Here is a 16,965-nt window from a genome sequence, read left to right as displayed (position 1 = left end):
CTCTGAGCTGTAAGGAACCCAGAGAGCATCTTATCCAGCCCCTCATTTCCTCAACAGACAAGGATACAGAGGCTCAGAGGGAATAACAAACATGTCCAAAGATACAGAGCAAGATTAGATCCTTCTAACTCCAGCTCCCATCCAACAATGAGATTTCCACTATATTTCTATTTGAGGTGGTGGGAGACTATATTTGAGTTAAAAGTCTCCTAAAAACAAGAGCCAACTTTAGCACATAGCCCCACATCCCTAAAACTGCCTGTCTTAGCCTTTGAGTTAAACAAAATTGTTTTGGAGTCCAAGCTCTTCTATAGCCTCTCTGATGCTGTTTCCTCAGCTGTAACATGAGAAAAATGAGCACTCCTTCCACAGGGTTGTTTTGTGATTAAATGCTGTATCATATATGAAGTGCTTATAAAACTTCCTAGAGTACTGCCAGCTTTCAATAAATGCTAGTCATCGTGAACATCATCACCACCATCTTCATCATATTATCATGGTGGTGGTGTCAGGTTTTGAAAACAGGAAGAGGATTAGCTTCCTGGTACTCTCCAAGGTACCCATTTGTATTATATGGTCTACCCCAAAACAAGGGATTGGAAATCAGACCTGAATTTCCTTCTGGACACATCCCCACCACATACAACAACCTAGTATAGCAGAAGTGGTTGGTTCCCCACCTACATTCCCCTGAGTCCTCATCATTTCAGTGCATAACAGCTCTGCTGCCAACTGCCTGCACCTGTCTTGCCTGAGGGCTTTCCTTCTCTGCCAGAGACAGTGCTATCCATTATCAGGCAGGCATCAACACCCCTGGGAGCAGCCCTCCGCCAAGGACTGGTGGCAGTTGGAGTATCAATACCCCAGCTCCTTCACCTCTTGGCACCATAACTGTGAGTCACATATTCTTGATGGGCTCCAGAGTTCCCCAACACATGTAAACTGCAGATGCTCACAGTGGTAACTCCCTTGATAACAGCCCTTTACTGGCTAACTTCCTTTCCCTAACTCACTTTCCAGCTCTGCTACCAGTGCTCCCAAACTAAATAAAGATGCTACTTCTTGAATAGACGTTTCTAGGTCTACTAAACTAGGCTAAAACACTCAGGCCAGTGGCCTCACCTCTCTGCACCTTCACTTTTTCATCTATAGACAGGAGACAGTGGACTCGTATCTGTCAGAGCTATTGTGAGAATTGAGTGAGATCACTAGTATGTAAACACAGCACGTAACAGTGCTTGGCACATGGGGAGTTCTCTGCTGGGTTAGAGGCAATAGAGAATAATGAAGAGTGTCCATGGGAGTATTACACCCATTGACTGTTCCATGCTGCATTTTTATATTAAAACCAAGTATCAGGAAAATATACATGAGAATCAATACATCTCTATCTCTTAGTAAATCTTCCAGAATCATCATCTGTGGTACTTGTAGCCACATGGTTTGGGGCATCCTACGCATCCTGCACTGAAGCTTCATCTGTGGCTGACACTGTGCTCTCATGGGCTCTGTTTCCCTTGGTCCCCACCACGACTCTGTGAGTCTATCTCACAGAAAGGAAAACTGGGGTTCAGTTTTCCTGACTTGACCAGCTGATATGAGAAAAGTAGAGCGAGACTCAGACTGGGTCATGCTGAATGCAGCCTTCCAGCTGTCTCTGCTCCCTAATAGGTTTCCACACTGCAGCCAGCAAAGGGTCTGTAAGCTGCTGATGGGTAGGACGTGGAAGGAAGCTGGAATCCAGGGAGCCAAGCAGACCCATGCAGCAGTTCAACCCATAATTGCCGAGGGCAGAAACCTGAGCAGGACTTCCAGACAGGAGTGGGGGAGCACAGTGGTGTCAGGAGGTAAAATCCCAGGGTGTGGAGCAGGGAGGAAAGGGAGAGAAGGACTGAGTGGCTGGAGCGATGCTGGGATTTCAGGCAATCGGAAAGGGGCCCCTCTTGGCTCAGAGGACCTCTCACCCCACCTGAGAACGCCTCTGTCCCAGATCCCAAGCCAGCATGCTCTGTCCCTGGCCTGCCTCCTGCCTCCTCCTTCTCCTTCCCTGTCCCTGCAGCCTTGCCAGGCAAGCCCAGCTGCTGCGAGTATGTTTGATAATGAAGAAAGCAGGGCTGTCTTTGAAAGTAGGCTTTGTTCAAAACCACAGTTTTTCATTCTGTCATTTTCTCTTGTTTCTGGGCTGGTGTCTCTACAGGAAATAAAACAGACGGATGAATGGTATTGTTATTGTTTCTGCTGAACAAAGTCAGTGGGGTGAGTGGCTACACTTCGAGGGGCACTTCAGTGTGCAGAGGGACTCCTGAGGCAAACATGGGCCTGAGAAGGGACCAGTGGAGGGGCAAGTCCAGGGCACTTCACATCAGTGTTCAATGCAATAAGTGTTCCCCCCTCCACTGACTGAGCTCAAGCTCCATTTGATAAATGCCCATCCATTCATCCACTCGTCCACCCAGCCATCGATTCTATGGCACTTTTATGAGTCAGGGACTGCTCTAGCGAAGGACAGGAGACAGGAGAGCCTTGCCCTCATGGTGTATGTTCTATTAGAGATGTTTAAAAAAGTGAGCTAAGAAACAGACACCATCATCCATTGTGGGAAGTGTTGTTAGGACCACGTTCAGAATGTGCTAGAGTGACAGGGAGGACCTGGGTGTGGACAGATGGCTGAGGAACCAGTGCAGGAGGGGTGGCAGGAGGAAACCAGTAGAGCTGAAGGAAAGGGAGCAATGAGCATGGCAGATTAGGGGTGAGCTTGAACCATGTCCTGCAGGGCCTGGGGAGAGTGAGAGATTCTCCACAGCTCTGATACATTAGCAAGAGTTCAGCTTTGTGCTTGAGAAGGCAGCACTGCCTGGGATTTTGTCCTTGCTCTCAGAAGTCCTGGAGCCTGGAAGGAAGAGGAATATACAGATGTCTAATTATCCTGCAGTCTGCTGTGTCTGATGTTAGCTGTCTGTGCAATGTATTAGTCTGTTCTTATGCTGCTAATAAAGACACACCCAAGACTGGGTAATTTATAAAGGCAAGAGGTTTAATTGACTCAGTTCCACATGGCTGGGGAGGGTTCACAATCATGGTGGAAGGTGAATGAGGAGCAAAGTCATGTCTTACACGGCAGCAGGCAAGAGAACATGTGCAAGGGAGTTCCCATTTATAAAACCATCAGCTCTCATGACACTTATTCACTAACGTGAGAACAGTATGGGGGAAACTGCTCCCAAGATTCAATTATTTCCACCTGGCCCCACCCTTGACACATGGGGATTATTACAATTCAAGGTGAGATTTGGGTGGGGACACAGCCAAACCATATCATGCAAGATGCACATATGGCAGAGAAGAGGGACTGATGGATTCTTGGCTATAGAGGGAGGTATATCAGTTACATCTGTGGCTATGTAACAAGTTATCCCATTCCCCCAGCAAAAGCAGATTAAAACAACACACATGCACTGTCTTATAGATTCTGTGGATCAGGAATCTGAGAGTGGCTTAGCTGAGTGGTTCACTCAGGGTCTTTCACTGTGCTGCCTTCAAGCTGCCGTCATCTCAAAGCTCAAATAAGGCTGAAAAGCCACCTCCAAGCTCACTAGAGGCTGTTGGAAGCTTCTTATGAGCTGTTGAATGGAGGACCTCAGTTCTTGCTAGTTAATGTTTGCAGCCACCCTAATTCCTTTCCACCTGTGCCTGTCCACTGAGTAGCTCACAACATGCTAGCTTCTGTGCCCCATGGTGAGTGATGAGAGAGAGAGGGACAGACAGGAAGAGAAGAACACACTCAAGACATCAGCCAATCTTCTTATGACCTGATCTCGGAAGTGACATGCCATCACTTCACACCAGGGGAGGGGAATTAAGTTCCCAATCTGTGGACGTATTTGAAAAAACAGCCGCAAAAGGTGATGCCTGGGTATGGATCTGGGTGGTGACTGGGAGATTTCTCATTGCTCAAGGTCTTTCCTAGAATGGGCACCACGTACCAAGGTGTGAATGTGCAGGTGTGGTTTGTTGTGTGGTTAGATGCTGCAGGGTTCAAGTGCAGAGTGAAGAGAGGGACACCTAGGGAACCAGGCAGAGTCAGGCCCTGGGAGGTGGGGTGTCCTAGAAAGGACCTGGGCTTTGTCTGTAGACTCTGTGTGTGTGAATGTGTTCAAGCATGTGGATGTTTTAGCACCACAGTCCCTTTAAATTTTAGGGTTTTTTTAATGTGTTATGTCTTTAAGTTTAAGGGGCTATCATATTAAAGGTAGTGATAAAAGTAAGTTTTTATTTTAAAAGTTCACTGAAACAACTGTGGAAATGACTGGAGAGGCTGAAAACAGGGATACATGGAACTTGGAGGCCTTTACAATGGCATCATTAAGGGTCTTGTTCAATGCAGTGCTGGTGACATGGAGAGAGGATGATGGTGTGCCCTGTGTGCAGAGCGGAGGGCAGAGGCCATAGCACCTTCAGCGTAGAAAGAAACACTGGACTTTAACATGTGTCCTGAAGCCCCTTGCAAGGCGGGGGCTCTCCCTTATAGAAGGAAGGGGTTGTATTAGTTTGTTCTCACACTGCTAATAAAGACATACCCACGACTGGGTAATTTATAAAGGAAGGAGATTTAATTGACTCATGGTTCCATATGGCTGGGGAAGCCTCACAATCATGGCAGAAGAGCAAGGGACATCTTACTCTCATTGTCTCTTGACTGCAAGAGAGAGAGCCAAGCAAAGAGAGAATCAGAGCCAAGCAAAAGGGGGAACCCTTTATTAAACCATCAGATCTCGTGACACTTATTCACTACCATGAGAACAGTATGGGGGAAACCCTCTCCATGATTCAATTATCTCCCACCAGGTCCCTCCTGAAACACATGGGAATTATGGGAGCTAGAATTCAAGATGAGATTTGGGTGGGGACACAGCCAAGCCAGATCAGGGGTGTGAGCAGATGATGCTTAGCTCCTTGTGAAAATCCAGGGTGGAGCCCAGGGTAGGAGTGGCCCAGTGGTGGGCTCAGGAAGACCACGAAAAGGAAGTGGAACCAGATACCAGGGCAGAGCCTGTCTGTAACCATGGAGGTTTCTGGGTTCCAAAGTCCCTGAAACTTATCCTCTCTCCTTGTTTCCTTTCCAGTTTGACCTACAGCGGATTGTGATCTATTGTGACTCGAGACATGCAGAACTGGAGACTTGTTGTGATATCCCCTCGGGTCCGGTGAGCAGACTCTCACACAGAGAGGATGGGAGGAAATGGGTGTGTGGCCTCCAGAGGGAAGCGGAATCCAGAGCTTAGGGATGGGTGGGCGGGGGTCAGGGACACATCCACCATCAGAATATGGCCTGAGAGGGAGCTTATGGTGTGGGTTGAGGGAGCCAAGCCATGCAGGTTCCTCTGGGGCTACTGTTGTTTGTGCCTTAGTCAGTGTAACCCCAGTGCTGCTAGCTGAGTCATGAAGCCTTGCTCTAGGGGATGTGGGAGGCAGGGGCTGGGAGGTGTTTCTAGGGAGGGGATGACTGTCTGGGCCACCAGTGCCCAGAGGCCGCAGTGCCCTGGGCTGGTCTGCAAGATGGGGAGGTCAGGACATGGATGGCCCAAGAGACCAGGGTTTGCCCCTTCAACCCCTCTGTGCGGGCTCTGCTCTATTCTCGGACCTCAGTCCCTGCCCCATTTTAGGCTTCTCCCTTTCCAACCCTCTTTGCCAAGTCCTGGTCACAAGGCTTGCTTGAAGGACGGGAATAATAATGGAGGCTACTTTCTGGGCTGCAGGGTGAAATCCATGCAATGCCTGGTTAACCTCATCCCCAGGACCCAGTTCCAACTCAGCCAGCGCACCCGGCTCAGGGCTCCTGTGGTGTGCAGGTAGACAGCAGGTGCTGGGAACGTGGAGCCAGATGGACCTGGTTGTGGAGTCAGAGGGTGAGGGAAGAAGAGAATGGGATGAAGAAGGAAAAGGAGGAGGTGAGAATAAGGACAGCAAGAAATGTTGAGCACTTGTGAGGTGCGAGACCGTGGGCAGTTCCCCCAGGTTGCTGGGCCAGCCAGTGAAATGGCTGAGCCTGGGCTGGCCAGGCCTTCTGCCCCAAGGTCTCGGGAGAGACATCCTTAGCGTTTTCTCAACCTTTGCCTGCCTGGTTCCGAGAAAGCACCCGACACTGTACTTCTGCCAGGGAGTGCCTGCTGAGTGAAGAGCCAGGTTCTGACCTCCTTGGCTTTCCTTCCAGTGCCAGGTGACTGTGGTGACAGAGCCTCCACCTCCACCCCCACCCCAGCGGCCTCCCACCCCAGGCAGTGAACAGATTGGTTTTTTGAAGACCATCAACTGCTCCTGCCCAGCTGGAGAGAAGGTATTGTCTGCAGTCCACCCTCAGCCCCACTCCACCCCTGGGTGGTGCAGTGGGAGTTTCCCATCATGCACGTGACCTGCCAGGGCAGTGGGGGCACCGGGAGGCCCATGGCTGTCAGCTCTCAGCACCCTGTGTTGTGCCTTGGAGCTCTTACTTCTTGATTTTTGTGCACACTGGAAGGGGAGATCTGCACACCAGGCCCTGATGAACGCTTTCTAGAAGTAGAATGTACATTCCCCAGGCTTCCCAGGTTACTCCTTTATGATCTCCACTTGGGGTGACTGAATCAAATGAGATGCTGTTTGAGAATAAGACTCAGAAGAAGACAATGAGTGAGAATTTCTGTGTGCTTTGTAAGAGCACACCCTCATTCCTCTCTTCTCAGTGTTTTCTTTGATTAGCCATTCACTATCATTCATACATATATATACACGTATATATATATGTGTGTGTGTGTGTGTGTGTGTGTATATATGTGTGTGTGTATGTATATATATGTGTGTGTATATACTAAATATATATATAGTAAAATTACTATATACATATAGTAAAACTATATATATATATATATAGTTTTAGTTTTATCTGTGTGTTTCTATTTTTAAAAAGTGGTGCATTTCTGTGAACACCACCATGACCGTCCTTGAATGGACTGAGACTAGAATAAATATCTCACGGTATGCCCAGGGCTGTGATTTGTTTTGTTTTTCTGTAGACGGTCACCCTTGATAAGGGGAAAAAAAGTTCTTTTACATTTGAGGAGAAGGAACAGAAAGATTTACCAAAGGCAGACGCCAAGTAGCACTGTGCTGGGGAAAGCCTCTGCGAAGTTCTGCTGAGCCAGTGGCCCCTGGGCCCTTCATCTCCCACACTGGGCTGTACTGTCCCCCTCTATCTGTTCCTCTCAGCTCAGTCCCTGCATGTGGGAGGTGCTTGGTGACTCTGCCGGGGACAACAGACGCGTAGACAAAAAGACGAGATGATGGTGGGAGTTAACTGGAGTGGGCCTGCTCTGGGTATTGCAGCAGCAGTCTTCTCTTCAGAAGCCTATCCTGGTAGACCGACTTGCTTCCTTCCCCTCTCTCCTCGTCTCTGTTCTCCTTCACACTCTGCCTTCCTTCTTTTTGTGCTACCCAGAAAACCAAACCCTGGGGTACACGGAGCCCTCAGGGAGTTCTCAGTTAAGTCGGGCATCAAACTCTGGCCTCCTTTGCTGGAGGCCCAAGCTGGAAGCCTGCTGTGAGCTGAGGCTCTTTCTGGTTAGAGGGTGACCTTAAGAGCCCCTCAGCCCGGGACCCATGTAAGGGATGAGAGGGGGTGGAGGCAGGAGCCAGGGCTGGTGCACACAATGCCAGGCAGCAGCTCTTCCACCCACCCCCGGCAGGCTAAAGTCCGCCACAGTCAGGCTGTGGATCTGTTTTTTACATGTCAATGAAATAACAGAAGCAGCTGTTGAAATCCAAATCCATTGGAATCCTGTTTAAAGCAATGAGCAGGATGAGTGATGGCATGGTGAGGTTTTGGTCACAAGCCAGTGTGCACACAGATGGACTGCGCCAGGAGCGATGCCAGACCCAATGCCTGCTCTTCTTTCAAGAAGTCCTAAGGAATTCTTTTCTGCACACATTTTTAATCTGTGTAATTTCCCTCTTCCCTCCCTCATGTCCTCTCCTTCCTTCCTCCTTCCCTCCTTCTCTTTCCTCCTCCTTTCCTTATTCTCCATCCATCCATTCAATAGTTATACATTTAGCACCTGCTATTTCCATGACAGCATCTTCCTTTTCCTCCCTGTACTTCTATTTATTATAACAATTATCACACTAGATTGAAAATGTCTCCTTATTGTTAATTCCATAAAATCATAAGTTCCGGATAGGAGAGATTGGATCTTTCCATGTCTGTATTTTCAGCTACTAATATATAGCCTGGCACAGAGAAAGCCAATAAATAAGAGATGAGTTGATATATAAGTCAATCAGGGTATGAAAACATGGATGGACAGAGAGGTGGATGGATAGATGGGAGGGAGGGATAAAGAAATATACCCTCTTACTTTGGGAGGCCAAGGCGGGCAGATCATGAGGTCAGGAGTTTGAGACCAGCCTGGCCAACATGGTGAAACCCCATCTCTACTAAAATACAAAAAATAGCCAGGCGTGGTGGTGTGCGCCTGTAATCCCAGCTACTCAGGAGGCTGAGGCAGGAGAATCTCTTGAACCCGGGAGGCGGAGGTTGCAGTGAGCCAAGATCACGCCATTGCACTCCAGCCATGGCAATAGAGTGAGACTCCATCTCAAAAACAAAAAAAAAAAAATAGAAATACACCCTCTCTTCCTTTAGGCAGGGCAAGGTCTGGCTGTTGCACTTACGTATTTTCAGCCCCATGCTTAGGGTGGCATGACTCAATAATGACTTAATCACTCCTTCATTCCTTCTTCTAGTGTCTAACCATAGACATTAAGCACCTGCTATGTGCTGTGTACTGTGCTGTACACTGAGGTTTTAAGACAAATAGAATTTGGTCCTCAAAAATTCTGTAGTCTACACTCTGGTTAGGGAACCAGGAGCTCTGAGGCCTAGCTGGGCCCCAAGGAGCTCATAGCAGGCCTACTAGAGAACCTCCCAAGCACAGGTGGCTGAGAAGGGAGCCTGCTGCTTCCCTCCCCACAAAATAGCCCCGTGGAGTGGAAAAACTTCACAATGACCTCATGAAGCAGGTGTCATTTCTGTCTCTTCCATCTTCATTTCAATTAAAAAAAATACAACACAGGGGGCCTAGGAAGTCTGAATGTTTTCTCCTAGGAGGCAGAGCTGTGGCCACAAACGGACATTGTTTCCAGTGGTTTAAATCTTCTATTGGAGTTGGAAGAACATTTTCATTATTCAGCTAGGTCAACATGATGCCTGGTGTTGCATCTCTATAAGCAAACATCATGGGGAGCGTGAACTGTGTACCAGGAGCTCTTGTGGGCGCTAGGTGAGAAGAAACACACAAAAAATTATTTATCTTCATTTGCCTGAGCAAACAACATCTGTGAATGCATTTGAAAGTGTATGTTCCTGAGTTGGCCAAGTGTGCAACTTTTGGCAGAGTGTAGATTGCCTTTAGCACGAAGTGCACACATAAATGGATGTACTGCTGCCTTTTATTTAATGTGGTGATATTTATATCTGCAAAATTATATTAATTGTGTTGCATTTGTTTTCAGCATGGCGACATTTACATGTATCCACCACGTACAGATTACATTTGTAAATCCAGTAAGGTGATCTTTGCACATTGTTAAATTGAAACAAAGTTTACATTTAGAAATAGCTTACATATATGTCTTCCTTTGTATTTTAGTGAACAATAACTATATGAACCTCTAGCAGTCAACATAATTTTCTTTTTAATTGAAGTGATGATATATTCAGGTAAAAATAGCTAGTGAATACCACTTTGGGTTTTTTAATGTATTTACATATTTAGTTTGGATATTGACAAACTATATAATTGCATATATTGATGGGGTACAAAGTGATGTCATAATACATGTATACAATGTGGAATGATTGAAATTAGCTAATTATCATATCCGTCACCTCAAATCCTTACCGTTCATTATTCCTGCTGTCTGAGACATGGAGTCTTTGACAACATGTGTGTATTCCTCCCACTCCATAGCCCTGGTAGCCACCACTCTGCCTTCTGCTTCTCGGTGTTTCATGCTTTTACTTACACAAGTAAGCCGAAACGTGGCATTTGTCTTTCTGTGGCTCCGTTTGCTTGTTTCTATCTTGTGTCCGCTGGTAGCTGCATCTGGAGGCTGTGTCAAAGCTTCCCGTATAGGTTTGCAGTTCGAGAGCAGGGACCTTCAGCACAGTCAACCAATTTCCTTGCCCAACTCATTGGTTGGCACTGGGCTTACTAAGCCATTGGCTTCTAAGCATGTGAGGTGGATAAGCATCCAGTGATGAGAGAAGGGGAACATTGAAATCGAAACTTACTTTTTTTTGTCTTTCTTCTTTTAGGGTGAAATGGGATTTGCTGGCCCCATGGGGCTCCCTGGTCCAAAGGTCAGTACAGGCGTGGCAGCGGTGTAGTTTAGAACCTCACTAGTCCTCTGTTTTGGTCTCTGTGTAAGACAAAAGATGGTATGTGGGGATGCTGTCTTGCCAACATTTTTCCTCAGAGCTTGTTAAATTAAAAGGATAAGAGCAAGTGGCATTAAGTCTGAAACCTGGGAGCCTCTTAACTGCCCAGGACCTCCAGTTCTCAGTCTGCAAATATTAGCAAGAAAGGGTGAGATTCCCAGAGCCCTGGCTCAGGTCTCATTTGCTCCAACAGGCTCAACTCTCTCCATGGTCAATTCACTTTGCAGCAATTGGTTGAAGCTGCTGTATTCCAGAAACTTTTAGGGGTTGGGCTTTTAAGATTTGTTAAATTGCATGACCCTTTAAACACATGATTTCCAAATTCACTAATTGCACCAAGTCAGGTAGGGCCTCTCTGCCCTCAGTCACGGAGTGGTCTCCTTCCTCTCTGTCACTTCCCAGGGTTATACTATTTATCAAGGCAGAGTGGAGAATTCACCATCATCGCATGTTTGAAAAAGGAACTGAGTGTGCTGATGAAAATCACTGGAGACTGCTGGGCCTCTCCCCTCCCCTCCCTTTCTTTCCCTTCTCTCCCCAGCCTCTGCCTTTCTTTATGTGTCACTGTCTCTCTCTGTCTCTATCTCTCACTCTCTGTATCTCTTTTCATCTCGCTCTTCCTTCCACTCTGTTCTCCCCCCTATTTCTCCTCCTGCATTTCTTAGTTTGAATTAATACATTCAGCACATCATTAGTGAAACCTGCTAAAGGCCAGGCACTGAGGTCAATGCTAGGGTTAGAGGATGGTTTAGACAGGACCTGACCCTCACAAGCCTGAGTCTCATGGTACAGACAGACCAGGGAGTATATGGAATCTCTTTCTTTTTGCCCACTTCTTTCCCATCTTCCATCCTCCTCTACTGAATTGCAGTGACAATGACTGTGCACCTGCTGTGTGTCAGGCTTGAGCTGGGAGCCTACCTATGCCTCAGACAGCAGGTGCTGTGGGGTAAGGATTGCCATTCCAGTGCCCGCTGTTGTGAGCTCAGGGCTGTGCACATTGCAGGTGGTCCCTACTTGTTGAATGAGTGATATCAAACCCTAACCCAACCCTGCGTGAGAGGCAGCATCAGTCTCATTCTCCAGATGAGAAATCAAAAGTCAAAATGGTGAAATGACTCGCCTGAGCAATGCTTTCTTCCTGTCCACCTTTGCTGGGCACTCTCCCCTTCCTATGTGTCCCTCCTCGCTTCCTCTCTTGCCTTGTCTGTTTCTCCTCTCCTCTCCCTTTTCTCTTTCTCTTTTCTCTCCCTCCTGACTGTAGATACTTCCTTGGCCTCCCTCCCTCATCTCACACCCTTCTCCACTATGCCCCCACACTGCTAGGATGTGACACCACGGACACACACACAAACCACACACACACACATCAAGCACACCATCACACATATATACACACACACCATCACACACACACACACACACTACACATACAGACATGCCATCACACACCGTTAACTATACCATCACACACACACCACCACACACCATTACCTACACCATCACACACACACCACCACACACCATTACCTACACCATGACACACCGTTACCTACACCATCACACACAATTACACACCACCACACACTATTACCTACACCATCACACACACACACACCATCACACAGACACCATCACACACACCATCACACACTATTACCTACACCACACACACACCGTCACACACACCATCACACACCATTACCTACACCATCACACACACCATTACCTACACCATCACACACACACCATCACACACCATTACCTACACCATCACACACACACCACCACACACCATTACCTACACCATCACACACACACCACCCACACCATTACCTACACCATCACACACACACCACCACACACCATTACCTACACCATCTCACACACACACCATCACACACCGTTACCTACACCATCACACACACTATCACAGACACACCACCACACACCATTACCTACACCATCACACACATACCATCACACACACACCATCACACACTATTATCTACACCACACACCATCACACACACACCATCACCTACACCATCACCTACACCATCACACACACCATCACATACACCATAATACACCATCACACAGAATCACCATCACATACACCATCAAACACACCATCTCATAAACACACACCATCACACACACACACCATCACACACACCATCAAACACACCATCTCACAAACATACCATCACACACACACACCATCTCACACACACACCGTCACGCATATACACACACACCATCACACAGACACCATCACACACACCATCACACACCATTACCTACACCATCACACACACACCACACACCTTCCCACAACACCACACACACACTATCACACACCATCACACACACCATCACATGCCATCCCACATCATTACACACACCATCACACACACACCACACACCATCTCACACCACCACACACACTGTCACACACCATCACACACACCATCACATGCCATCCCACATCATTACACGTACACACCATCACACACACACACTAACACACCAAACACCATCACACACCATCACACATTCACATGCATGCCCACATCATCAGATACCATCACATACCATCACACACCTACCATCACACACACCATCACACACACCCACCACACACACCACATATACACACACACCATCACATACACACACCATCACACACACCCACCACACACACCACATATACACACACACCATCACATACACACACACATATGCACACACACACCCATCACACACACCCCATCACACATACACACACCATCACACACACACCATCACACACACACACACCATCACACACATGCACCTTACCACACATACCCATCACACACACACCTCTCATCACACACACACACCATCACACACACCCCCACTGCCCCCTCAGCTCCTCTCCCCTGGTGAGTCCTCTCTTTGTGCTGACGGAGAGCAGCTCAGAGCGGCCCAGGTGCCAGCTGGTCACTGTTAGGAGGATGGCAGGGGTTTCTGCATCATTGAGCTCCTCTGAGAAGTGACCTCAGATTCTCGGCTGTGACAGGAGGGAAGACCAAAGCTACCTGGGGTTTCACAGGCCTTTCAGTAGAAGACATTTGTATGAAACAAGGGCTGTTTAGTAATGGCTGCCTCTGCTGTGCTTGAGCAGAGCAGGCCCCAGGCCCCACAAGGAGAGCAGAAACGATGGGAGGAGAGGAGCACTGAAAAGGGAAACTGATACAGCCACCTGGAGATGTGCCCAGCTCCCGCAGAGCTCACTTGCAATTGTGGTCCTATAGTGTCATCCCTCACATTGTCCCAAACCATGGTTAGGACCCTAAGTCAAAGGCTGGGGTTCCTGGTGGTTCCGTGTCCCTACAGAGAGCTCGGGCTCTGTCCACATGCATAAGCTGAGTGTGCTGGGTGCAAGGCCCAGTCGTGATGTGGGAATATAAAAGTGACTGACTGAGAGCCTGGTCCCCAGGACTCACAGGCCAGGGGGAAGGGAGGCAGCAAAGAGAGGAGTGGGATAGTATGAAGAGAGTCAGGATAGAGGGGCCCAGGAGCTGAGGCGCTGAGAGGAGAGTCCCCATTGCTACCTGGTAGGACTTCAGGACACCTTTCTGCTGATGGCCCTGACCAGCTGGGTCCAGTAGAATAGACAAGAACTGCCCAGGACAAAGGAGGCAGGGAAGGGCATCATAGCCAAAGGGAACAGCATAAGCAAAGTAGCCATGTGTTCTTAGAATATAAAAGATGAGATGGGAACAAGAGAGATAAAGTTCCAGACCAATAAAAAAGACAAAAGAGTAGAACTGAAGGCTCTGTTTCCTGTGCCTACACCTATCTTGGATTGGCTCGTGAGATGGCAGGAGATTTGGGCTCCAGTTCAACACTTGGTTTGTGATGAGTTTTTCCTCCTTTGCAGACACAGTTTTTTCTTCTACTTGCTCTCTTTCTCCTCCTGGACAGGTATGAGGGCCCCAGGTGCACAGGGATGGACTTGTTATACAAATGGAATGCCCAGGGGACTCTGGTTGACACTTGAAAGTTTTCAAAGCACCTTTATGCTCTTAATCTTGTGTGCCTGCGTGAGGATGTGACTGTTTATAGAAGAGAAGCCTGAGGCCCAAAGACTGTAATGATGTGCTCATGTGAAGTGGCAGAGCTGCTGTTCACACCTGGAGCTTCCACTTCCCCTTCTGAGGCCCTGGTGGTGGGATCAGTGGTAGGCCCTTCCCAAGAATGAATGTGCAATGCTTTCATGCAGTTGCTTTCCTCAAGAAGTCCCTGGTTCCTGGAATTGTGATGTTGGAGGATGACTTAGATGCTTCCTCCTCTCCAGGGGTGGGACACATGGCCTCACTGCAGAAATGGCAAAGATGAAATCAGCTGCTTCTAGGGAACTGGAGCAAGGTTGGCCATGAGGGTCCTGTCTGTGCAAGAGCCCTGTCAGTGAACCTAATCTGATGCTTGTCTCTGGTCTCAACCCCTCAGGGAGACACAGGAGCCACTGGGCCGGTTGGCGCTCCTGGACCTAAGGGAGAGAAAGGTGATGTGGTGAGTAGATGGCTGCCCCTCTGCATGGCTGAACCTCAGGGCTGGTGTGGGGGACCCAGGGCCCTCCGATCATGCAAATCAGCAAGTGTGGGCTGAATACCTGGCAGGGGCCAGGCACTACCCCCACGCCACCCTCAGGATGAAGCCCTAGCTTCTCTCCATGGGCATGGAGGCCTGCTGGATATGGCCTTGGCGGACTCTCTAGCCTTGTCTCTTGCCACCCCATAACCAGAATTCTGTGCTTTGAATCATCACAGTTACTAACCCTCTAATTTGTCATTTTGTTGTGCCCTTCCTGACTCTGGCCATTACACAGACTCTTTCCTGTGCCAAGAATAATGCTTCCCTCTCCCCACCCCTGTTTTCCCTTCACCACACCTTCCTGCTTGGCTCATGAGTTCTCATCATTCCTACTCAACTATGTCTGATTTTCCAGGACATTGCTCCAAACCCCAGCTCTGTGTTCCCACAGCACCTCCTCCATCCCAGCGTTAGAGGACTCCCAGGTGTCCTGACTGTAATTTATAGTCACAGCATTTCCAACACCTGGCCTAGCATGAATTATATTCATGAATCTTTCAGCTGATGAGGGAACACAATTAATGATGGCCAGGAAAGAATTGCAGAGACGAAGAAGTCACAGTTCAGGGTGGCCCTCAGGAGCTGAATGGCTGAGAAGTGGATTCTGGCTTCACCGAGATACTTAACCTTTCTATCCTTAGTTTTCTCATCTGTACAATGGGGATAATAAAACAACCTATTCAGTAGCATTATGAAGATTAAATAAATTAATGCATGTAAATGGTTTAGAACAGTAGTGAGTGCAGTCAGTCGCTGTCCTGGTGGAAGCACTAACCCCTGCCCTTCTGCATGGAATCATGTAGCATCAATAGCACAAGTTTGGTGTCAAATAAGCCTTGGTCATTGTCCTTCGCTGCAGCCTTTATTAGCTGTGTGACCTTGGGCAGGTTTCTTTCTTTCTTTTTTTTTTTGGAGACGAAGTCTTGCTGTTGTTGCCCAGGCTAGAGTACAGTGGCATGATCTTTGCTCACTGCAACCTCCGCCTCCCAGGTTCAAGCGATTCTCCTGCCTCAGTCTCCCAAGTAGCTGGGATTACAGGTGTGTGCTACCACGCCAGCTAATTTTTATATTTTTAGTAGAGATGAGGTTTCACCATGTTGGCCAGGCTGGTCTCGAACTCCTGACCTCAGGTAATCCCCCTGCCTCGGCCTCTCAAAGTGCTGGGGTAAAGCCTCATTTACACATTAGCAAAATGAGGAGTATAACTACTTGGTTTACAAAATGCCTGGCCCATAGTGGGTGATCAGTGAATGACCGTTGTCTTTTTTGATGTATGTGATTATAATTAGTTCCTTCTATGTTCTCAGTGCTCAGGAGGAAACCCAGGAAACAAGACAAGCCTCTTCCCTAGAAGAATTAGCCTGGCAAATGCAATTCCCTCAGCACCCCACACTGTCGCCCTCTCATGCTGTAGTGATGCCATCTACCCATGTGTATCATGTGGAGTCTAACATTTGCTCCATGCAACAGCTTTTGACATAGTCTCATGACGTCTCTAATGGGGATGATACTGGTTTCTCAGGCTTGGATGACTTGCCCTCAGTCACAGAGGCTGGATGTAGCAGAGACAGAATTTGCACCTGCATCTACTTTAATCTAGGTCTTGGCTCACTTGGCTGTGCTTCACCTTCACTTACACATGCATATCTACCTCCTTTGTGTAGGTAGGAAGCACCTGTTGTGTGCAAAAAGACATGTAAATAAGGAGAGCTGGTCACATTTACCAGCCCTTACTGCACTGCTGGCTCTGGCTTACATGCTTCACAGGCTTGAGGCTCACCTAACTCTCACATCAGCTTAGTGAGGTGAGGCCTGGTGAAATGCCTACCTCACAGATGAGCAAACAAGCT

The 16,965-nt window shown here is 48.0% G+C and overlaps 1 protein-coding gene across 2 annotated transcripts in view; it reads left to right on the top strand.

Moving 5' to 3' along the window:
* Positions 1-16,965, top strand: part of COL22A1 (collagen type XXII alpha 1 chain) — a 327,564-nt gene that overhangs the window by 93,173 nt on the left and 217,426 nt on the right. For both annotated transcript variants that reach the window (XM_008001616.3, XM_073018373.1), the window contains exons 8-11: positions 5,124-5,204; positions 6,212-6,334; positions 10,349-10,393; positions 14,972-15,034. In XM_008001616.3, the coding sequence (XP_007999807.3) occupies positions 5,124-5,204; positions 6,212-6,334; positions 10,349-10,393; positions 14,972-15,034 (312 nt within the window). The remainder of the gene's footprint in view (positions 1-5,123; positions 5,205-6,211; positions 6,335-10,348; positions 10,394-14,971; positions 15,035-16,965) is intronic.

This window comes from Chlorocebus sabaeus, chromosome 8 (assembly GCF_047675955.1).
Source record: "Chlorocebus sabaeus isolate Y175 chromosome 8, mChlSab1.0.hap1, whole genome shotgun sequence".
NCBI lineage: Eukaryota > Metazoa > Chordata > Mammalia > Primates > Cercopithecidae > Chlorocebus > Chlorocebus sabaeus.
Note: the sequence above shows the minus strand (reverse complement) of the source record. Positions and strands in the feature narration are given on the sequence as shown.